Raw genomic sequence first — 24558 nt, 5'->3', positions numbered from 1 at the left:
CTACCAAATTCAGAGAGTAGAAAGGCCCATGAACTGTACGTAGCTGGCCATATGTATTGCATGCTTCAACTGAACACAGCTGGATCAATTCTTATGGGAAGTTTTGTTTAGTTTGTTGTTTTCAAAAGGGTTTAATGTGCTTGTCATTTCAGTGTTCCTCCGATTTAGCATGGCTGTCGGCCAAGGTTTGGCCCATATGAAAGGAAGCATTGTGCTGCCAAACAGGTTTTACGCAGCTATAGACCGATATCAGCTTGCTCATTGCACACTTCATCATGGCTGCCTATCTCTAAGGGGCAAATGGTATTAAGGCAAATGGTCTCTTTGGCGATTTCTGTTGAGGCCAAGCAAACAGTACTTTGATTTTCCAAAGCTTGATAAATTCATACACAGATGCAAATATCAGCATCAGGTGGCACTATGATATAGAAGCAGTCGAGACTCTGCCATACTCCTGATGCCCCAGAGAAACATTTAGCAATTAAAACAGTTAAAAACCCTGATTATTCCTGTTAAATATCACAAGGAGCTGTGACACAGATGGTATTATACATAACAAACATGATACTTTTTTGCATCCTTATCATGTATGATAACTATTTGATTATAGTGTACTCTAAGATTAACCCCTGTACATGCCTGAAATGATGGCTAAATTCACTCTAGTTTATAACCTTTTTGCAAAGAATAGTAGTCTATACAGTAGACATTTCATCTAGTACCTAATCTACCAATGCTTAAGCACACCCAGGTGTTGTATCTGGCAGTAATCTAATTTGATTGTCTATAGACATTGGTTAAAAAATGTATTGTTTATTGCATATAAACCTACAAGGCAGTGACTATACAATACCTGTGTAATAGGCTAGTAATGAGTGTTGTTTCCAAGGGATACACAGTGGCTCCAGTGTTCTCATGTCTTTATTTCTATGCTGGATCTTTACTTATCAAGACAGTAATGTGAGACAGTCAATTTACACCAGCTGCTTCCCCACTGCAAGATACAGCAGGCAGATCGACACACTGTGGTATTCTGTACACACCAGAGATCTCCCACCAGTTCTGCACTGCCATTTGCCGGCATTCTTTATCAGATATTACCTATCAAGGTTGAACAAAATCCCAAGGACAGTACATTGAACAGACCTTAGGGAAGGGAAGGGGAGGAGGAGAGAGGAAAAACATGACTCAATCTGAAAGGTGTAGAAAACAATTTACACTGTATGCTATGTTTATTTTTATTATTATTATTCGTGTTTTGGTATACCAAAAAGCGCTCTCTGCTCATACAGAATGTATAATATTTTTTCCAGTAAGGGGTTAATTGCCCAGGCGCAATACTTATCCAATCTAAGCTAACCATGTTTCCTGCTGCACACACTTCTTTGAATGGTAAATTTGAAAAAGCCACAACTGTACCATGCACGATTACCTTATCTAAATCTAAACTATAAATATTATACAGCCTAAAAGCAAAACAGAAACAAAGAATGCACAAGAGTATATTTTGTCAGGGAAATAAATACTTAAGTCATCAAGTCAGTAAATTCTGACCAGCGCATGTAAACTGTGTGGCAAAACACACATGAAGCAATATTTGGAGTGCCTAGAGACTTCATTCAAATTGCCTGGTTACAAAGTTGATAGGGCCAGTGATGGTGTCCAAGAGTGCACTGCTGTCTCAGTCCAAGCCCAGCCAAACAGCAGCTTTACAGAAGAGATGTCAACAAGTCTACAGTATGCAAACTCAACACCCAGACCAAGACTAAACCTTTTCTCTGGAACTGCAATATGCAGAACTACTGCAATTGTAGACACCAAGAGGATGTGTTTTATTATTTTACCTTGAGGGAGCACAGTACAGAAGCTACAAAAGCAAACAGGCATGCACTCTTCCAGTTAAATGTAATCTCTTCTTTTACCCCAGATGGAGATTTTCAAATTTACTATAAATGGAACAGGATGTGCAAAAAAAGGGATAGAATCAACCTGCTGTGGTACTTAACGGGTACAGTCAAGCTCGCAATCACATGAATAATACTCTGCATTAAGCTCCTTGGGCCAAAAAAGGGTTGAACTCAAAATTAAAATAAATACAGAGTAATAAAACTGGATTACTTTTTCTGTTGTTTTAGTATAAAAAAAAGACAGATTTGCACATTATAACCGTTTATAAATAGAAAGTGTCACTTCGATTTCTTTTTTTTTTTTTTTTTTTTCAGGTCTTCACCAGAAGGCCTGTCAAAACTCATCACGACAGCATTCCTCTCATTCCGCTTAAGATATTAAAAATATAAATATATTAAAAAGATTGGAATAGCAAATTCAGATGTAGGTCTCCTGTGAGTACTAGCAAAGACAAGGCAAGCTGTCAGAATTGAAAACAGTCTCAATTCCATTAAGAAACTACAGTACAAATACAGGAGGAGCTTGGTGGGCCTACTTCAGATGCAGGCCATATGAGGCTAGCACACACAACCAAGTCTGCACTGGCAAGACAAACTGCAAGATCTTTGTCTGCCTGGATACCAGCAAGCTTTGTAACCAGGTCAGTTTTACTAGTAACAACTGGGCATCTGTCTTTCCAGTTAGGACTAAACCTCAGCATTCACCCTTCTAGGATCATATTGCAGGAACACAACATCACAAAACATGTCAGAGGACACATGTCTTGCGCTCTGCAATGGTTTTGAGGTGGTCAGGTTAAATGGAGTGTCCATACCAGATTCAAGGAAGTGTTGATTTTAAAAGTCTTCACTGGACTCTTGATAATGATCATAATACAAGAACTGTAGTCTATTTTTATTATAGGACCAATTTATAAACATACTTTGAAAATACTTTCCAAATGTCCATTTCAAACAGTTGCCAAAACAAAATATAAACACTTCCCAGCATACCAAATCATTAGTAAGTGCTCTGTATAGTGTCTAAGAATGATTCCAGAACCTACAAAACATTAATACAAAAAATAAAAAAAACATTTCACAGACACTTTCATTTCAATCTCAGTAAACACAGGCCTCTGCCTAACCTACAGACTTTTTTTCCCCATCTTATGTGGAATAACTGGCAGGATGTACGGGTCTAATACACAAATGAAAACAGATGTCAAGAACACTGTTATTCCATGTTGGTTGGGCATCCTTATTTTCAGCTGTTCCAGTGATTTTTTTTTTCCACCCAGCTCTGCCAAATTAAACAGCATTAAAACTGAAGGAGAAGCAGGAATGGATGGAGCAGGCCACATAATCTTCTGTATCTTCAGCTCCTATAACAGATATTGTTTAATGAAGAACCCGAATACTAATTCTCATAATTCTGACACGAGATGATCCTTCACATTTGCAGAGGAATCTAATGATGCCAAATAAAATAAAAAAGCGTGAGGTGCAGAAGGAGGGGCTGATGCACAACAGAGGTGAAACCTAGCATCTGACAGAAGCTGACTTGCAGTTATAACTCACACAGGCGTAAGGAACAAACCATGAAATTATGAATTTCTAGTTTGGAAATTAGATCTATCAAATAGCCAGTTTTATAAGACAGCAATCAGATACCCTAACGATCAGACTTCCTACATGACACAATGAGATGATTCTGAATTCACTTAACAGCAAGTGAACAAGGAGTCAAGATTGATTCTGGCAAAATTTCTAAAATGTCAATGCATTAGTTTGCTGTCTATAAGGTTACACTGCAGTTATTGCGTCAAAACGGCAGCATCTTTACAGATCTATTTAAAGCACAAGGTTTAAATTGCTGGTAGTTTATGACCCCAATTATGAGTGTAGAAGCTCTTGACTGCAGTCTTAGCGGACCTCTCTCTTAATGCCCACTGGTGAAATAAGGAGGTTATATACTCCATGATGGATCAATTGGCTGACTCAGCATCTTTTTCTTGGTGCAGTCTGTCCCTCACTCTCAGAAGGAGTGATTTCTCCAGCATCACTGGAGCCATTCTGAAAGATCAAAGCTTCTCTTGAAAATATCAAGACCAGTCTTTAGGAGCAAGAATGACAAGCACAGCTGGAAGCAAAAATCATTGTAATAACATAAGGGTATTCATTTACTTTAAAGACTTGCTTGTAAAGACAATCTGCAGTCAAACAAACAGCCCTGTACTTGTAAGAGTAGCCTATATTTCAGAAACATTTATTACTTTCATGGTGTAAATAGCATTAATAGTATGGGGAGGTAGTTCCATATTATAATTGTGAAAACACTTTTATAGTTCAATAATCAGCCTACAGGAATAGGGTTAAACAAACATACTATACATCAGTAAATGTGTGCTAGTTTCTTGTATCCCCCAGCTATTGAGAATTTATATCACAATTTCATCTTAAAAACAATGTTTTAGGAATACCACTTAAAGATTTCCATCAAGGCTTGTGGTTACATATGTTTTTATAATTAACAGCTTCTTTTCTTTTTTTTTTTTTTTTTTTGGTAAGCAAATACCCCCCCCCAAATGCTTCCAGGAAAATAAGGAGAACAAATGCCAAAATTAAGAAGACTTTGTATACACAAAAAAACTTCAAATATGGCTCTTGAGTATTTATCTGAATACTGAGAAATGTTTTTTCTGTAGTGGAAAATTACTTGACATCGATGGCGGAATTAATTCCATTACAGAAACAACACAAAGTACGTACCACAGTACCTGTGCATTTTCAGTGGATTTTTCCATTTTGTGTTTTCCTATTAAACTATATGAATAGTTCAAACATAAGAATATAATGTAATGCATCATTCTCGCTGCTTCTAGATAACCCTAAATCAGAAAAAGCTTTTTGGTAATGATGGTGCTAAAAACAAACAAAAAATTAAGATAAATAATATACATTAGATTTAATGTAGGTTCATGTTCTCAGACATTAAAGTCTGATTTTGCCATCATATTTTTCTGTTTATTCCTCTATGTCTAAATAAGGTCAAATGTAAAACACACTGCTGAAGCATAAGGAATTATTTTTTGTGACGGCTGTGGAGAATTATGTGGATAAACAAGAAGAATTTGGATCAAAAACCAAATTCTTTTCTTTCTGTCATGTAACTCCATTGAGAATAAATCTAGCCTCTCAAGTCAAGCTTAGTGCTTTTCTAAGATCGACCTACAGGGATAGCGGCAGAAAGTCTATCTTCACATTTAATTTAAATCATGGTGTTAAAAAAGTAGCACTTAAAATGTAATGAATTGTTTTGTACTAATAATTAGAATAAATGCATTGTGCGGATGGCCCAAAAGAAGTCTAGTGACATTCTTTTTAACCACAATCAACAATATGAATAATACAGGGATGCTAGTACAGTGATAACCCAAGGACATATTAACCAATTAAGTCTTATTCAATTAAGTTACTAAGAACTCAACTGGAACCAAAATGAGAAGACTCAAGGACTAAAGCCAACTACCCATGTTGTAGGACATACAGTCCACAATAAGGTATATAGTTGTGGGGGCCAAATCCACCCCTTGGGAGACAATACTGCTGCGGCAACAAAAAAATTTGTTTATGTCCAGGAAAGGAAATAATTTGGCAAATTTTAAAGAAATTAAATCCAAAAGCCTCTGTAATTCTGCAGGCTCAACGCTGTCTAGAAAGAAACAACCAGCCCTAAGCAAAGGCACTCTCATTTCACTTCTCCCAAAATGCATTTCCAGATGAAACGTCCTGTTGCAACCTAAATAAAATAGCTGAGAGAGGCATCCATAGTTTCCTCATCCTCACTTTCATTTGAGCATGCGATCATCACAAGCAGAACACTTTCAGTTACTTCAAGGACGTTTCCTTGAGGACATGTTAACAGAATCCTTTCTTTCAATTTTTCCTGTCCTCGACTTTCTAACATCTGGTCTTGATTTTGTTACAAAGGATGTTGTTCTGCGTAGGGGGGGCTCCCTGTATGTCAGAACAGAGATTGTTTATTTGGGGAAAAGAGCTCTTCCTGTAACTCTGGTTAAAGTTGCAAAGCACACACTGAATACTTTAAAATTTGTTTTTTTGGATTCATTTTAACACTGTTCTCAATCTCTTCAATTATTTCTGATATTTTCTAGTACAGCCCCGGAGTTTGAGACTAGTCTATAGGTCCAATCTAATCTACGAAACACAGGAAAAAACAAAAAAAAGGAAAAAACACATTTCACTGCAGCTCTCCACAGGTAATTCTGTAAAAGTTTTTTTTTTTTAAGCAGTAAGGTTTCCTCAGAATTAATGTTTATTTACATAAAAACTTGGTACATTCTCCTGGGTCAAAAAGCCCTTTTATAGAATGCAACCACTTAGCCTGTTTATTCACCCATGCCACCAAATACTTAACACTGAAAATCATTTAGAGAGCAGACAAAGGGTTTTGGCTTCATGTGAAACTCTATAGCACCCCTAAGTCAGGGGTTTAGAGAGGAAGCAGTAGGTTCTTCTTTAAGTGACTTCTTTGTGCTTGATTCTGGAAATAATATTGATATGCCCAAAGTGATCATCTTTAATGAGTCTGAGATGGGCTACAAAGCTACAAAATATATATTTGGTTTGTGTGGCTCATGGCATAACCTCTATAATCTGTGCTAACTAGGCTTGCACAAGAAAAAGTTGGTGAGGATGCCCATTCTGCCTGAAACATCTTGGCTTACATCTTAGATCAACAAGACCAGTGGTTAAAGTGCTATTCATTCATACACTTCCATTGAGTCGGTTACTGCAGCTGGGATATGTTGCCAGTCTTCAAAACCAACCTCAGCGAAAATCACAAGTTATTGTCAAGAACCTAAAAGATACCACAAAATGTTCAATATAATAATACTTTTACCTAAAACGGAAAGAAAACTGGCCCAACACTACTTCAGATCTTAAAATCCCTTTGGCAGGTTCCTCCTTCACTCTGGGAATAATTTGGACAAACTGAAAGTCCTGGTGACCTCCTGACCCAAACTAACAGATAGTTGACAGCAGTTTTCCATAACCAAAGGTTTCAAATACTCCCAATCTCTTTCCCAAGCAGCATCTTCTGTACAACAAACATTGGATCAGGTAACCTTGAATCATTACCCTGGGAGTCTGGACATGAAACATTTGAGATTTCAAAAGCTGGATAGTATAATGCATAGGCAGTAGACATTGCAAAATCCATAGCTAAGTTTGGAAACCTAGTAACACAGCAGACACTGGGTTTCAACAACTGGTGGTAGCAGGGTGGAGATGACCGAATCCTGAAATGTGAACAACAGCATGGAGGAAGCAGTTTTTGGTTTCAAATTTACTCAGTAATATGGATAGCTGGGCCAAGAAATGCACACTTGAAAACTTCTAATTTAAGATCATCTTTAGGCTTCACATACTGTAACTGCACCAGTCATTAGGCCATATAGCTAAAGAAATGTGAACAAAAACTATACAGTGGCATTCATTTGGCTATCCAGAGTGTCGTATTGTTTTTAGATCCATGGTACGATTTGTTCATCAGTTCAACTATGAATCTATCAAAAATATGATACAATTTGTAACACCTAGGGGGGCATACAGCCCAGTAATAGACAAACGGAAATAATGTATCAAAAACTACACAACCAGGAGCAAATCTCACGATCGTGTACGAAGCCAGTGCCTGGTGAAAAGCATACATTATTATTCACATGTTGTGTTCATATTGCAATGCCATACAGCTGGCAAATTAACTGTATTTAGACTTTAACTGTACTATCATTTGCAGTAAGTGAAAATAGACCCCCCCCCCCCCCCCAATAAAACGTATATATATATATATATATATATATATATATATATTATAATAATCTAGGCTACATACCCGGTTGCAATGAAAAGAAAACGATAATGAAGCGCCGACGAAGGCCTACCTGAATCTGGGAGAGTCTTTAAGACATTCCTCGAAATCCACAGTCATCTTCATGCTATTTCAGATGAATAAAAACGAGAAGGAAACGGGTGGTTCTTGTGTCCTGGATGGGCTGAACTCCTCGCAGGTGATCTCTCTGTTGTTCAGTGAATGAACGCTCTCCCTTAAAGACAATAAAGTGTGCGGCTACGTACACAAACGTCACATAAGGTCACGAAAGAACAAATATCCGAAGCAAACTGAATCCAGGCATGGCAACGATTGGGATAAACGCGCAGATGTCGCTGGGTCCGGGTTAGCGTTGCCTCCACACACGAATCGCCTGCCCCTCAGCTCCCCAGATCCCAATCCATTGTCACGGGTTGAATGCCAACAACCGCAGCCAACGAGAGCGCTGTCGTCTCCCACCAAGAGGCCGGACTTCTCCCAGTTTCCTGTGTGGGGGGGGGGGGGGCAGGCATTGGTCCCGTTTCTGTAGCGCAGATGTCCGCAGGTCTGCACAGATCTGCATAATCCCGCCGATCCCATTGGAGGAGCAGCGCAGACCGGCGCAGAACTGCGGACATCTGCGCGACACGACCGCGAACATTGTATTCAGCCAGCACGCCAATGCTCCATTAGGGATGTTGGCTGTATTGACGCAAATGCAAGGCAATGATGTTGTGGGGTGGGAGTTACATAAGTTTTATGAACTAGTTTTCTTTTAATTTGCCATTGTTTTGTTATATAATGTGTATATGGCATACGCTTATGTATTATTATATTTCTTAGCAGACGCCCTTATGCAGAGCGACCCATTTAAACAGCATGGTTTTTAACTGGAACAATGCAGGTACAGTGTCTTGCTCAAGGGCACAACAGCAGTGTCCCCCACCTGGGATTGAGCCCACAACCTTCAGCTTAAGAGTCCACAGCTCTAAACACTACTACACACTGCTGCCTTATCTAGCTTTTTGTGATCCCATACAATTAATAAACAACTTACCAACCATATGGTAAAATTATTACCCTTATATTGCCACTTTGGTATTTTATTGTGTACTGGAAGTTTTGGTTGTGATATCATTTTTTGTAATACTCCTTCATGATTTCATCACAATAATATTTTTTTCCATGAAAGTAGAATTATGATCTTCAAATCAGTTTCAAGGTTTGAAATCTGAAATCACACTTTTGAAGAAGAGGTCAGCGAGTTACTGAAAGACATATAGGGTCTAGCTATATGGCCAAAATATGTATTTGTTTAGATGATAAAAATGAAGAAATTGAAGTTATTGTGCACTTGGGAATGATTTAAACAGTAAGACAATGCTGATATATATATATATATATATATATATATATATATATATATATATATATATATATATATGTGTGTGTGTGTGTGTGTATGTATGTATGTATAATAATAATAATATATATATGTATATATCATCACCATCAGCCTATATTTATCCATTCCTGGATGAAGATCTAAGCAAAATGTTTCCACTTGCTTTGATCTACAGCTTCTCTTTTCCATGTCACACCCGCAAAGTGAATGATTTCATCTTTCCATCTTTTATGTGGTTGTGTTCTATTTTCATTTGATTTATCTCTTGGTAGCCAATCAATAGAGTCCTTTGTCCATCTTTGATCTGTTCTTCTTGCAATGTGTCCGGCCCATTGCCATTTTAACATTTTCGCTCTTCCCATGATGTCACATATTTTGGTTTGTTCTTAGAACATTTCTGATCTCTTCTTGTTATTCCAAGCATGTGTCTTTCCATACTCCTTGGTTTTGTCTGCAGTTTCGGTATCATCACAGTCATAAGTGAGCACTGGTAGTATGCATTGATCAGATACTTTTCTCTTCAGTTTCATCCTAGCATCTGAGAGTTCTGCAGGTCCTGAAGGTGCAGGTCTTCGGGTGTTTTTGTAAATACGACATTATTATCGGCAAATCATAAGTTGTTGTCTCCTTGACACATCATTTACGAATCTTGATCTTGTCAAGTGTCTTGGTGAAGTTGAATTGCTGATGTTGCATTGTTGTACATCTATTTAATAGGTTTCCTCAATGATTTTATATCTTAGAGTTCTGATGACTGAGTTTACTTTTTCTCCAATAAATAGTTTTTGTGACATTGAGGAATGTGGACTGTTTTTAGACAGGAGCTGATGTCCATCCTTCCTTGACTGGATAATCAGTTCTATATATATATTGAATCAAATGCTGTCACAATCAACAAATATGGACAAAACAAGACCAGGATACAATTTTAGTTGTGTTACTGAAGACATAGAGCATGTATAGCTGCAATTACTTAAATATGTCTGGATGGCCAAAAGGTTTCAGTATAATACTGTACAGGTCTTAGCAAACCATGTAGTAATTATATTGCGCCGTCCTGTGTCATTTCAAGTAACTATGTGACATGATTGTCACCTAGTGGAGAACAGAGTGTAATACATGTTGAAAAAATATATATTTTTAATCCAGTATATTTAGCACTGAAGTAAAGATGTGTAAATATAGGTTAAAATACTTTGTCACATTTTGGATGTCTATGCCGATTATAAAGTGAACTAGGTATAGGGAATGTATGGATCTTTACATTTAAATAACGACTACATAGTTTTGTGTACTTTATATAAAGAGAATGTGAAAAGGCAGAACAAGAAAAGGCATCTTGGCTGGTATCATTATTATGTCTTCATTTATTTATGGAGACAAGAAAAAAACACACATATCCTTAATTTTTAAGAACATGCCATTTGTGAAGTTACAAAATAAAATAAAATAAAACGCACAGTCCCATTTTAAGAGGCAAACGTTTCCCCAAACGTTTTTGGGGAAAAAGTACAATAAAACCGGACACTGAAGAGGTGGAGTATTCTTTACACATGGGCAATTTTCCTTTCTGGAATAAAATGTCATGCTGCAACAGAGATGACAAAATAATAAAACACACATGATCAACAAAATATGAACCACAGGATATCCGTTCACTGTCACAAGTCAGTACATTTCAAGGAAAATTATACAATCATACGTGATGCAATCAAGCTAAACAAGTCTGCAGTCAGGAATCCAGCCAGCAAAAAAGTAAGATACCTCAATCTGTAGGGACCAAAACGTAGACGCAAAGCTACACTGGTTTCCCATCTTCCTGTTCCTATAGCTTGATTGAATCCCATATGTGCCCTCAGTATACAAATATATGCAAATGGAATACAAGACAAATGTTTAATTAAATACAAAAACACATGTACCAGCCAAATTCATACATGCAATCACATACAAAAAAATAAAATAATGTGTATTAAAAGAAAAAAAAGAAAAAATGATTGTAGTCACATTACAACTTGCTTAATATCATTCAATTACCCAACTCATTGTAAGGATGTCATGACAAATTAAAGGTAATTCAATATGTATTGTTAAGACTAATGGGTATTGATTCACTCCCAAATATGTTCAATTTCAATATATATTATTTTTCCATTTTCAGATAATGCTGGTCCCCCCCACCCCCAAGAAGATCATGTTGTTTTTTAAAATAGCTGCAGTAACGCATCTCAGCACAACTGAGTAACTGACGGTTTCCAAAGTACAACAGCCTCAAGGCCAAAAATAAAAAAATATCCCCAAAATAAACATCCTCAATAAAAAAAAAAAAAAAAGACCACATTTAAAAAAAAAAAAGTTGAAATTTCAATGCCCCACAAGATAGTCACACTTATCAGTAGTTCATAAGATTAAAGCGAGTAAATCTCTTATGCTGCCTACATTTAATACCAATCAGGCAAACGTACGTCAGGGCCATTAAAACAAACTCGAGGCCCATATCAACCCTTCTGCTAACACTGTACAGTAGTAGCTTTTTGACATTCCATCTTAAGCTCAATTAGTATTATTTTAAAAGGCAGACAAAAAACGGGAAATCAGTGCTATAGCTTTCAACGTCAGTCCATACAATGTGCTTACATTAAAATGGGTTTGAATAACATTGATTTCCTTACAACAGGACTCATTGAAAAAGAAAAAGGAGAGGAAAACGTAGCAATGCCTCTCTTCCAAAGCCACACACTGTGCTTCTGGTTGTTGAGTGTGTAACTGAGAGGAAGCAGCAGCGGGGGGGGCACACACCAAAGAACAGAAAACCGAAATGCCATTCTGTACTGAAGATGAAGTGGTCTTCCGTAAGTCAGAGCCCACAGGCATTAGAATCAACCGTACAGCAACAGGAGGTCCGGGACCTTTCTCCAAGAACACTAGTTTGTTCGATTAATAATAGTGAATAACGACAACAACAATAATCTTGGCAACTGAAGAAACAACCCTTTGGTCGATATGCTTCGTTTACAGTGTTCATAAATAGAGACGTGCGGAGAATGGCGGGATCGTGAAGCAGTGTCATCTTTGAGCAGCTCCGAAGCAACTACCGGTGTCTTAAGATTTACTCGAGAAGTCAGACACGTTGTTCTCCTCTTCTAGGAATCCTGTGAACCAGCTGGAAAGCAATGGAGGGTGTGTTACTTTCACGGCGAAGGAAAACATGCACGTTTTTATTTATTGATTAATATCTGGTACATTTTATCTGCTGCACATGCTTTCACTGGGCCTACTAGGGGTCTTCAAAAGGGCAAATGAAAGAAGCTACCAAAATAGTCCTCTTCCACTTCGGATGTGTGGATATATTGAAATACATGTGGATGCTGCCTGTACAATCCTGAGAAATCTATACAAACAGTACCGGAAGGAAGGGTCTGTGTAATACGACGGTGTACATGCCCTTTCTCTGACAAACACCCACAAACAGCCCTTCACATCGCTTACCATTTTCAGGGGGGTCTACACTGATGTCTTCCGTCTCTGTATCATCCTTCATCTCCTCGTCTTCATCCTCTTCTTCCTCTAGCTCACTGGCTATGAGCTGTCTGGCAAGCTTAATATTCAACCCTTCATTATAATGCATTTTCCTCATCATTTTAAACTGCTTCTTTTTTTCTAAGAAACAAAACAAAAGCATTTGTAGGAATTTAAATTGTGTGAATCCTGATTGAGACTGCAGCCTATACAGTGCTTTACAGGTATACATTTCTCCCCAAAATTGTAGTTGCAAAGGAGGGGAAAAAACACACCAAAAAATCTAAACTCAGTGTTGTGCTGTTTGGTGCCTCCCAGCTCCACTTCCCCTCTGATCAGACAAAGAAGTTTCCTCAGTTTGAAGCTGCGAGATTGTTTCAGTAAACTTATTTAATGGAACTGGTTGGATCAATTCACTGATTCTTAGGCTTCCATTGCCTAAAAGGCCTTTGTGTAATGAAATGGCATTTAAAACACTGAAGACTGCAGGCTTCAATTTCATTTTGCAGCTAAATTAACGTATAGTCCAATTCCTGAAACAACAGATTTTCCTTAACAGTCTAACTACATTCATATCAAGTGTAAAATACTGATAAAGATTGTTTTAAACAGTTTTCAAATGGTGTGTGGAAGCTGAATAATACCATGTCCAAATTACAATGAAGGCAAAGGCATGACTAGGTAAGCTTTCCCAGAAACACCAACAAAAATTGCCTTGGAAGTGCTTTAAAATGATTGACTATAGCTCTATACTATTTACTTACATGTATTGTATAATTAACCAATAATACTGCTAATCATAATAATTGTAAGACTGAAATTAGATGAGGTTCGGGCCATTTTTGAGAAGGTACTAAAAACTGAGTTTAACATCCTAGTTGCAATGCTCTCCCTCCATCGCAAACATGAATTCAGCTAGGGCAAAAATGTTTACGATTAAAACTAGGGACCATATTAAAAACTTTAATACCCATTTTTTTCTAAATAAATAATATTAAAATAAGGAAGTCTCCAAAAAAATGTTTCAGAGTGCTACTTTAAACTAACCAAAGCAACAATGTTTGTACCAATGGGTGTGTAAAACAGTTTAGATGAGAAGGAAACTGACAACTAAATCTCATTGAAAAAAAGGCCTGCTTTATGAATGAGGAAAATTAACCCATAGTGTGTTACTGGAATGGTATAAAAAAAACACTGTGTGATACTTGAGCAAACCAAACTCATTATAAGAGATCTCAAATGTGGCTTTAAGTTAACGAATGCATTTCACATTATACATATGCAGTTTCTAGAGATTTCAAATTACATTGATCAATGGCTTAGAAATAGAAAATAGAACAAAATAAAATTGACTATTACACCACCGACCAGAAACAGACAAGTGTAGCTTTACTGTCAAGTGTGAGCAAATTCAATTTCCTAAAATTCAGTGCTGTGACCACTGAGCTGTGAAATTCCATAAGAAAAAAACAAAACAAATACAGGTCCATACAAACCATTTTAAGGTAAGAGTAAGCAGCCGTGAAGTGGAAAGGTATAAAAGACCGAAAGACTAGATTGCCCACCTTGCTCTTCAGGAGTCAACTCCTCCTCCTCCTCTTCATCACTGCTCTCTTCTTCCTCCCTGTGGAAAATCTTGGGTTCAGCTCCTTCTGCTTCGGCCAGCCTAAGAAAAAGTCAACAGCAGATGCTATGGTCATAATGGCTGAACAGACAGATTAAAACATGCGGAGAAATAAAAGCAGGTCAGATATTTCTGAACAGGCCTCTTAGTTCCTCTTTCGTGTACAACATAATGCTCCACTAATGCCACAGAAACCTTTATTGAATACATACATATACTGTGAGCATTTTAAAAAGTCAAACACTTCCTACATCATACTGTTACTCCTAAAGCATTATATATCATGAAAGAGAGAATTCAGAAGTGTACCGTGCTTTTTCTTTTTGTTTTTTTAACGGTCATATGCATCATCCTCCTGAGACTGACAATGGGAATGGTTGGAACGTTTTAAAATCTTGTAAAGCAACTACCCTCTGCCCTGAAGGAAACTATTTCCCCTTAAAAGGCAGACAGTGAAATAAAAAGAAAATGCATTAAGATGCTATATAGTCAGCTGTTATTTCAGCTCTCAATGCTCCTGCAAGGAATAATAAAGCATGCCTTGCCTGGAAGTCAACAATAGCCACTGTCTTTAGATAGAGTTTCAGGCCTGAAGGTGACAGACCTAGTGGAGTCACTCAGCTACTACTTCAGCATGCATCGACTTTTAAGTCTCACTTTAACTGCAGAGCCTACTCAACTGTGGCCCTGTTGTATTGTGCTTAGTTTTTGTTTAATTACTTTTCCAAATTATATTTGTTTTACATCAAGGAAGTAATTCTTCATAAACTACTACGTTTATCAGTTTATCAGTAGCATGAAGGCTTGCTGAACTTAACTTGAACTTGTAATTCCACATGAAATGAAGCTTCTATTTGCAGCAATAAAGACATAAATAAGCAATTAAAAATGAGTTATAAAGCTCTGTATGTATTAATAGGCTGAGCAGGGTAAAGACATCCACTCCTTTTGCAGGCTGTTGCCCATCTGAAGCATTGAGCTTAAAGAACACTATATTTTAGAAACAGAAGAACTCTAGAAGACATGCTACTTCTGGTTGAGATCAACGTCAGTGCTCCAATGCATTAGGAGGCTCTTAACCAGATTCAAAAGTTTGAAAATGGATAAGTATATACGTATTTCTTACGTATTTGATTAAAAGGATATACAGCTCTGTAAAAAATTAAGAGACCACTGAATTTTTGTTCTTAAATCAGCATCTGTACATGTATGGCAGCCATTCCATTCCATTCATATTTGTATTTGGAATTTGGGAGAAATGTTGTCAGTAGTTTATAGAATAAACTAAATGTTCATTTTACCCAAACACATACCTATAAATAGTAAAACCAGAGAAACTGATCATTTTGCAGTGGTCGCTTAACTTTTTTCCCAGAGTTGTACATGTACACAAGTGCATGGATGTTGTATTCAGAAATGTATGAATAATGATTCAATAAGGAGAACAAATCCTAATTGAAAGCTCTGGTGGTAACTCGGATATGCATTAAGAACCATCTGGTTTCTCTCACGAGAGGTATGCTGCAGGGGACCCAGAATTTATATAAACTGGCCCTCACACCAGTCCTGGACAACATGGCTTCTCGTTAAACAGCACTTACTTCATAGCCAGCGCATCTGCAGGGAGAGCTGTGTTAGATTCCGAATCACTCAAAGATCCTTCGTCATCCTCATCGCCGATCATTCTGGAAGCCCAAAGCAATGAAACACAGTGAAAAAGTATTCACAGATGTCTTCTGGCAAGCTTGCAGTGTCATCAAGGTAACAAAGCAGTTTCCTATATTGATATATTTGAAGAGATACACAGTTCTCTACCCCCCAAAAAGTAAAAAAGCTTTACAATCTGCCACTGTTCTGTGCATGCTTCAATGAACTTATAATTAAAGTTCCTCAACTCTAGGAATGTCTTTGCTTGATTTATTGGCCAGGGTCAAGACATCTATGTCAGGTATACTTTACAATTTTACTCTGGAAATGTCTTGTGGTAAACTACAGAAAAAAAAGGACTCCCTTTGTATCCGATGATTAAAAAAACTGCTCATTTGGAATATTTTAAACTACAAAGCAGAGACATCAGGCAGTTAACATTTTGGTCTTTCCTTACCTGTTATACGGCGTACTGGGCTCATCAATTTTTATTAATCCATAGTCTTTATCTGCAGGGTGGTAGGTAGCCAAGATGTTCATTTCATCCCATTTTTGTGACTTCTTTCTGAAAGAAAAGGGATCACAAAGGAATGATGATCAAGGCCTGTCCCGGGAAGGAGAAACAGACATTTCTACCATAAAGACTCAGTGATCAGAATAAGGGAACATTCAGTGAAAAACATTAGAAACATTCCTTTCTACTTTAAACTTTAGTTTACTAATCGGTTGATCTTTCTTCGTGTTCCAGTCTAACTAATGAAATGTAATAACCAATGTTTTTCTTTTTCCTTGTCAGTTTGAACATGTGTAACAGCATTTACCTCAACTTTTATATAGAGATAATAAATAGTCAAACAAACAAACACAAAAAAAAAAAAAGTGCTCCAAGACTTCAGACATTGTCCCTTCCTGGGTGTGCCTTCCTCAGCTTTGGGTGACACCCATCGATAAGAAATGTTAAGATATCTTACTGCAAAAATGTTGAAGAAGTGGAAGTTGCAAGGGATGAAAAAAGTTGAAATAAGGATTGATGCATATGCCCAAATGAGATCATTTTCTTGGGAAATCAACTAACAGATACGGTTGACCTGTCCCACTGGCAATGCTATAAAAAATCCAACTGGTGGGTGGGAACCTGCCTCCCCTGCAATCCCAATCATAAGACCTGTTCACTGTGGAAGAACAGAGGGAGAAAGAGGGCTCACTCACAACCCCTTTTGCTCCCCTGACCTCAGCAAAATCCATGGCCAAAGCAGTCGGATCACATCCAAAATGTGAGGTGAGAACCAGTGGAGCTTCACATACAGTACTTTCAACATATCTCAGGTAATGTGCCAGTTTAGGAATCAAGACCACTATTGCATCCAGTCCTTTATATTCTGTCTCGGTTAACTGCCATTAACTGGTTAACTCCTTTTTCCTACCGAGACTACAGTAAAACACATTTAAAAAAAACAATGACAGACAAATGTATAAGCTATGAGCCAGGAATATGTTTTCATTACAACTGTCAGACTTGTACATCAAAACTGTGAGACAAGATTTCTTTCAAGAAGGATCGTAGTATTAACATGGCACACTGAAATTACTTTGTTAGTAACCTGCCAAAAACACAATCAAATATACATTGATTTATTAATGCAACGATACTTACTGCACCTGAAAACTAAAATTAAGAAGCTTTACATGTAGTCGTGACATTTTGTGTGACAAACCGTTTTTCTTAAATTATAGGACCCAGGAGAAATCTGAATGAGTCTTCAGCCTGAAGTAACAATGTGTCAGGAGTCATCAGTCAGGATACTGTACACAGCTAAGTGATCGGATTAAATTAATACTACTGAAAATAATGAGCTCTCACAGACCTCACCATGGGAAAATCAATGTCTATAGTTTAACCTGAAGCACATACACTGGACTCGTACTATTATTTTAGGGAAGTAGTACCATTAACAAAATGGTACATTCAGGGAACAAAGTACAAAAATAAAATTAAATAAAGCAATATATATTTCACAGTGCTATGTTACAGCTTATAAAAGTATCTGCAGAGAATACAAATAAAATGGTCATGTTTGAAAGGCCGAAGAACAACCTGCAAACTGCAACTACTAGACATATCGATGCACTTATTACTAGTTTAGGGTGAAACTGTGGTATTCAAATGGAAAAAAATGGTAATGCCTTAGACCAGCTAACTCATTAATTCACACCAGTAAACTGTCACCCAGTGTGCTCAAATCTAAAAGATGTCAAGCATAACTGAATGTATTCCAAGTCACAAAGAAAGAACAAAGCCGTTATTGGGAACGAACGAAGACAAAGTAAATCAAATAGATTTGATACTCTCTTTATCCTGGAGCAATACAAAAAATGACAGCATAAGAAAGGATTTATAGGATTTTAAAATATACATATATGAAAAGGATAATGATAGTTTTAAAAAGTGATGGTTGGGCTACAGTTGACAGAACTGTTTAGATGCAAACCACTCAACCAGCTCTCCGTTCAGATGGGCCAGTCAGCTGGTACAATGGATTTGATACTAGGTTTCAAAGTACTGTACGCCACAGTTAAAAGTAATTCTAATCAATGAATAATTAATACAGTTCCTGAGAGCTTTAGAATTGGGGATGATGAAAAGCTCACACAAGGAACCAGCAGACTTTAGGATCACTTACGAATGAAATAAGTGCATGAACAGAGGCGGCCAGACCATGTTTCAGTGTAACCCAACATGTGATTCTCTTCCTTGCCTTGAAAGAAATGACCTTCGTTTTCATTTTGCTTTCATATCGCTAGTCGATGTAATTCACCGTGGCTTTTTCCATCTCCCAATCCCATTCCGGAGAAGGCTGTGCACATCACACTAACAGACAGTTAGCAAGTAAGATGGAGAGCTTCCAGAAGCAAAGGGATTACGGTCCTCCGTGGGAAATTGCTGCGTTTTCCATTGCAGGAAACACTGATTGTTTAACTTGTTTAAGTTCAGGTGCACATAAAGCATATATATCAGGATATGACGCATATATGTCAGGATATCACCACAAAGCACACAGGAGAACCACGTGCTCCAAGCTTATTGTATGCCATACAATAAAGCAACTTAAACAAACTCACAGAATCAAATCAGTTTAACAAAAAAAAGTAAAGCACAAAAAAAGGTCAGGTTACAAATATTGTTTTTCAGAGTTACTTAAATCACTCTGTAAAAATACAAAGGCCTGGATGTACCCATTTTAAAATAAATAAATAATAAGAATGACTTCTAAATAATTTTGCTTAGACATGCACTAAGCAAAAGATGGATTGTGTTCCCCAGACTATAATTATTTATTAATGCATTTTATTAATGGGTTAAGGCTAATGTATGCCTGACATTTTTCTGTGTTTTTTGGATAAGAGTCTCCATTCCATAACTTCAATGTCCATAAATACAAGCCTATCCTAAACAAGGTTAATTTTCAAGATGAACTACAGCCCCTTTCTCAAACCATTAACAAGGATTGAGTCACTCACAACTGGCACATTCTGGAACGGACAGTGGAGCAGGTTGTTAGATGAGGTAGGCTGCATAGCTCTGAAGGCGGGGGGGTTCTCTAATGATGCCACCTGAATACAAAGCACATGATTCTCAGAGATGGCTACACATCAGCATGATAAAAAGAGAAAGGAATAGCCAGTAGTGAAAAGGATGACAGTAACTCAGGGAAGAAATATTAGAGCTGTCCCAGAACCTTGCCAGTTGTAAATTGAACTCCCTAAGAAAGGTACATCTAGACTGGGAGACTGGGGAAATTGTAGCACAGGTTTTTATTTGTTGCAGACATTGAGAGGGAGAAAGAAAAATGCCTTTTTTCAAATTTACAGCAGCCACTATCTGAAACCAGCATCAGCCTTATATCCAGTATGTCAAGGCAGACGATGTGGATGGTGCAGTGGAATATAGCCTTTAATAGAATGTCTATTATTGGAAAAGTCTTTAATAGGGAAATCTGAACTAGATAAAATGTAGATCGATCAACTAACTTTGAAGGAAAGAAAAGCAAAATGTGTCACTGCATGCACTATTGTTCCTAAATGGAAAAAAAAATTAAAAGGGAAAAAAAAGTTAAGCTTTTCAAAAGGAACATAAACAAAGAAAAGTCCACATGCAGTATCATTTTATAGGTTATATAGGAAATGCACTGATATTCCGGCTCTCCTCCAAATGGCCTACATTAGGAGCTGAGTTACTTCAAGTTTAACACAGCTCCCTATTCCCAAGTATCTGCTGCTTGGTGTTACTGTGCTCCCCTCAGGAAAACAATTTCAGAGTGTCTATTTTTATACCAACCAAGAAGCCAAGTTCCCAAGGTAGACTCTTGGGACTTGGGGTGCAGTATTGATTTACTTTTTCATCAGGCTGATTTTGAAGGGTGGTACCAGTTTTATATTATTAGCAGGTTGGTGACACAAATGTCTGAAGACTCAGGTGGGTAGATACCAGGTCATTATTAGCTAGTCCTATTTCAATAATGGTAGGTAAAAAAAGGTCATGCTCATATTGTTGACTGGTCTTATCCTTGACCTTTATGGGAGTACTACTCCCTCTACTCACTCTCAAATGGTAATGACTCATCTGCGTTAATCCGAGGTTATAATTCAGCCTCGTCGATTTAATTTTGTCACTTAATGAATCTGGCACAACCAAACTTCTCATTTAAACAGCCGTTGTCAGAACTGAGTGATTCAGGAGTTTTAAAATAAACCCAAACAAATACTCCACCTTCACATCTGTCAGATTAACACATTTCAAAATACAATATATTTGCGTCACACAGCACAAACAGAACTAATTTTGCTGTTGTGATAGACTGTGTTGCATATTTAATTCCTCTAGATTTAATAAAAAATAATATCCTTATGACTAAGTACAAAGGTTAGATTCAAATACTAGTTTTTACGAAGTGTCATCTAACAGTCTGTATATTCAGTATTCAATGCAGGGAATGGAGGTGAAGGTCAGGATGCGGTTCTTAACTCTAATTTTCACAATCCCAGGGGGGATGTTCAGACCATCTCTACAATTGGTTATAGTAATTTGTCTTTAATCAACCTTGGAGCAATCTGGCTTGCTGCATAAAAGATTGATTCATTATTAGATACAATTCCACAGAGCCAGTTATAAGGCATTTCCAAAAACATTTCTATAAACAAACATAATGTAGACTCCATATTTAAATTGGTTAGAAATACATAAGTTATAGGTTACAAACATAAAGCAGCAGTGTGGAGTAGTAGTTAAAGCTCTGGACTCCTGAGCAAAGGGTTGTGGGGTCAATCCCAGGTTGGGGACACTGCTGTTAGTTTGCTCCCGTAAAAACACGGCTGTATAAATAGGTAATTGTATGCAAAAATGTGATGTATTGTAAAAACTGTAAGTTGCCCTGGAAAAAGGCTTCAGATAAGAAACAATCATAATAATAACTTACTGAAAATGATAAGATCACTTAAGAATGCAAGCGCTTAAAATGGAATAAAGACTAGAATGCTGGCAAAGAACAAAATTAAGCTGCAACAATTGCCCCTGCATGTGTGGAAAACTCAATCTATGCTCCTCAGGTGTTGTTCTGGTTGGCCCTAAAAAAACCAACCTCAAAAGCTCTTGGATAACTAGACCCCATTATGAATGGAGTCCATTACCAATAGATTTGGCACTCTGCCCTCCCGGCAATATCCTCAAGACTAGGTAGGTGGTGGTTAGGTTTGTCAAAAATAAACGGGGCAAATGTATTCCGACAGCAATGTCCTTGGGAAGAGCACTGAGCAGGACCTTGTTAACGTTTTACCGACAGCACTTCGAGGCAGATCGTAAATCCAGCTGCCACCAACAAAAACAGCAGGAAGCACATTCATTTTTTAAATACTGCTGCAGAGTGTAGACACTATCAGCACTAGAAGGCATGGCGTGCATGTTTGTGTTGAACTTCAGCAATCGCTAGAGAAGCACACAGGCGGTCTGAAAACCCATATATTCACTGGCATTACTACACTTTCACACGTTTAGAGGATGGCAGTCGTGAAGTCTCTACTGCCCCTTGTTTTTTCCTAATTTTTCCGTGCATTATAATACTAGGAACCAGTGATCATAAACTAATAGTGACAGTATTTCAGCTAAGTGTGTTATATCAACATGTACATGTTTTCTTTGCCTTGCGTGAATCTCAAAGTTTGTACTTTAACTCTTCAGTTGCTCCAATCAAGATGCCTTTAACGCAGGGAGGCACTGCCCGAAAATAAATAATGTAATTTAAATGCATGAAAGCGTCATTTAAAATATTTATATAAACTACTATTTGAACCGTGACAATGTTATGTATAGCTAATGATACATTTCAATCTGAATAATACCCTAGTAATACCGAATGACTGTTAAAGGTTTAGCAGTGGTCAAATCATAACTCTTAGTTAGTGCTGCACCACTACTGCCGGGAAATGAGTTGTATGCTGTAGTTAACGCTGACATTTGTGTCTGTCAGTGCACGGCCGTTTACTTCTTCCCTCTCGTCTGTCTTACCTTGTGATCAACCCATCAGTATCTCTCTTACCCGGGATACCGGTTTAAGACTCACAGCCTCTCCTTTACATATACAAAAGTTTATTTTATGCATGTATTTTGTACAGGGCGGGCTGACCATGTTGTCACACTCCGCAGCGCCGTACAAACACAACTAACACCATACTAGGTACGCAGCTTGTCATTTCGGTTTGTTCGCCACAGACCAGGGCTGTACTCACTGCTGGTCATCGTCGAGGGCTGCGGGAGTCGCTGTCTCAGGGCTCTCAAGCGCCGGCACTTCTGGGCCTGTCCTGACGCTGGCCCCGCTGGTTTTGTTCTTCAAAATGCCTTTAATGGGCCGGGGAGCTGCCATTCCGCTCGCTTAGCGCTGTGCCGATCTCTGGCTCTCGATCTCGGCCGGGCCTGATCTCGTCCTGGGCTGTCCAGATGAAACCACTTTCACAATTCCCGAGTAGTGACAGAAACTACCCTTCCCGTCTGCGCTCGCCTCACTCACGCACCGCACACAGCACTGACATCCCGACTCGCCGCTCTCTCGCCGGCAGGAACCGCCCCTTCGTGCGCCATCGCGAGAGTTGAGTCACCGTTGCCATGCCAACAGCACCGCGCCGCGCCTGGCCGGCCCCGGCAGACATCTTGGGTGTGGCACAGCTGCTCCACGTGGTGTGGTGGGGCAGCTGGGGAAAACATGAACTTTTTTGCGTGTGAAATCTCTGAGGGAGATGTGCTCAACTGGTATGAATTTACAAGACCGTCACCAATTTTCATTTCACATGTAGATGTTGTTTTATTTCAACTACACACAAATATCGCCGAGACACCCAGACGGCTTAACTACATCTGTCTTATCTAATTGGGAGTAGTCATTTGAGGATTGAAAGAACAACACACTTATGGTACTTTGTTCTTCAGTATTTCCTTCACAACATGGACTTTTAGCATTGGACTGGGTTCTGGAGTTTTCTTTAATTCTAGGAAAGTGGCACCTGTTATCTATATGATAGCTACCCCCAAAATAAGTCTGACTCACAACAATAAGCAATTTTGCCCAAACCCTTCTCTGATCAACTGCAAGACTTGAAGCTACACCCAATCTGAAACCATTATACATGTCTAAGTTAAAAATCCCAATCTGTAAAAACGCAGCCCCAATACTATAGTCTCTAAATTTAACAGGGAATCTAACCCTAACCCGTTACCTGAACTGAAATGTAATCCTAATGTATTATTATTATTATTAATAATAATAATAATAATAATATTATTATTTTATTTATTTATTTTATTTTATCTGTAATCTGAAATCAGATTTGAGGTTTAAGGTTATCACACTTTTCCATGTATCAGTGCAATTCAGCTCTAATTATTAAAGTAAAATAGTGAGAACACTAAGTTGAAACTTAAAGATATGATATAATTCCTTGTGATCTGTTATACTTTTTGGATTTCAAAAAGTCACAATTAGGGTAGACAGCAATGCCCAAGGCAAAGCACTGTGACAATGTTATTAGATTTGACAATGGCTGGCGATCACTATAAAGAAGACACAACCTGAGTACTATAGTATCATTAACCCTCCAATAACCTCTTTACTTTATCCCCAGGCACTACATTTTTTTCAGAACTCCAGACAAAGACCATGACCATAAAACACATTTTATATATATATAAGTAAGTAATAATAAGTAATAAGTAATTCAGTAAGGAATCTGTACAATAATTTTGTATTAGTTCAAAAATGTTCTGGAGTTCCTGACCTTTTAAGATGACAAAAACATGCATCTCAGTCTAATTGAGGTCATCCCGTCTGAAGCATGCATGCATGCAGAGCTATGTGTATGGTTTATAAGCTGCTGATATATGACTGTTGTACAAAGATGTGTAAAACCGGGCATTCAAGAACTGAAACTATGGCGTATTCTCATAATTACCAGGAGAACAGTATATAAATACACACAATGTAAATGTTAAACTTGAACAAAACAAGAATTAATATTCTTAGGGTGTTTTCCAAAA

General features: G+C 37.8%; 2 protein-coding genes across 2 annotated transcripts in view; both read right to left on the bottom strand.

Annotated features, from left to right (window-relative positions):
* LOC136753270 (arf-GAP with coiled-coil, ANK repeat and PH domain-containing protein 2) overlaps positions 1-8229 on the bottom strand; it is a 60266-nt gene extending 52037 nt beyond the window's left edge. Inside the window, exon 1 of the mRNA XM_066709236.1 lies at positions 7859-8229. Coding sequence (XP_066565333.1) covers positions 7859-7911 — 53 coding nt within the window. The 5' untranslated portion in view covers positions 7912-8229. The remainder of the gene's footprint in view (positions 1-7858) is intronic.
* A 2310-nt stretch (positions 8230-10539) lies between these two features.
* On the bottom strand, positions 10540-23062 carry ppp1r2 (protein phosphatase 1, regulatory (inhibitor) subunit 2). Its single transcript, XM_066709235.1, has 6 exons — positions 22761-23062; positions 16438-16545; positions 15935-16018; positions 14275-14375; positions 12680-12850; positions 10540-12353 (listed from the first exon to the last, which is right to left on the bottom strand). Exons 1-6 carry the CDS (start codon positions 22892-22894, stop codon positions 12334-12336), a joined length of 618 nt encoding a protein of 205 aa, XP_066565332.1. The 5' UTR covers positions 22895-23062; the 3' UTR covers positions 10540-12333.
* Between the last annotated feature and the right edge of the window lie 1496 nt (positions 23063-24558).

The sequence above is a fragment of the Amia ocellicauda genome, chromosome 7 (genome assembly GCF_036373705.1).
Source record: "Amia ocellicauda isolate fAmiCal2 chromosome 7, fAmiCal2.hap1, whole genome shotgun sequence".
Lineage (NCBI taxonomy): Eukaryota > Metazoa > Chordata > Actinopteri > Amiiformes > Amiidae > Amia > Amia ocellicauda.
Note: the sequence above shows the minus strand (reverse complement) of the source record. Positions and strands in the feature narration are given on the sequence as shown.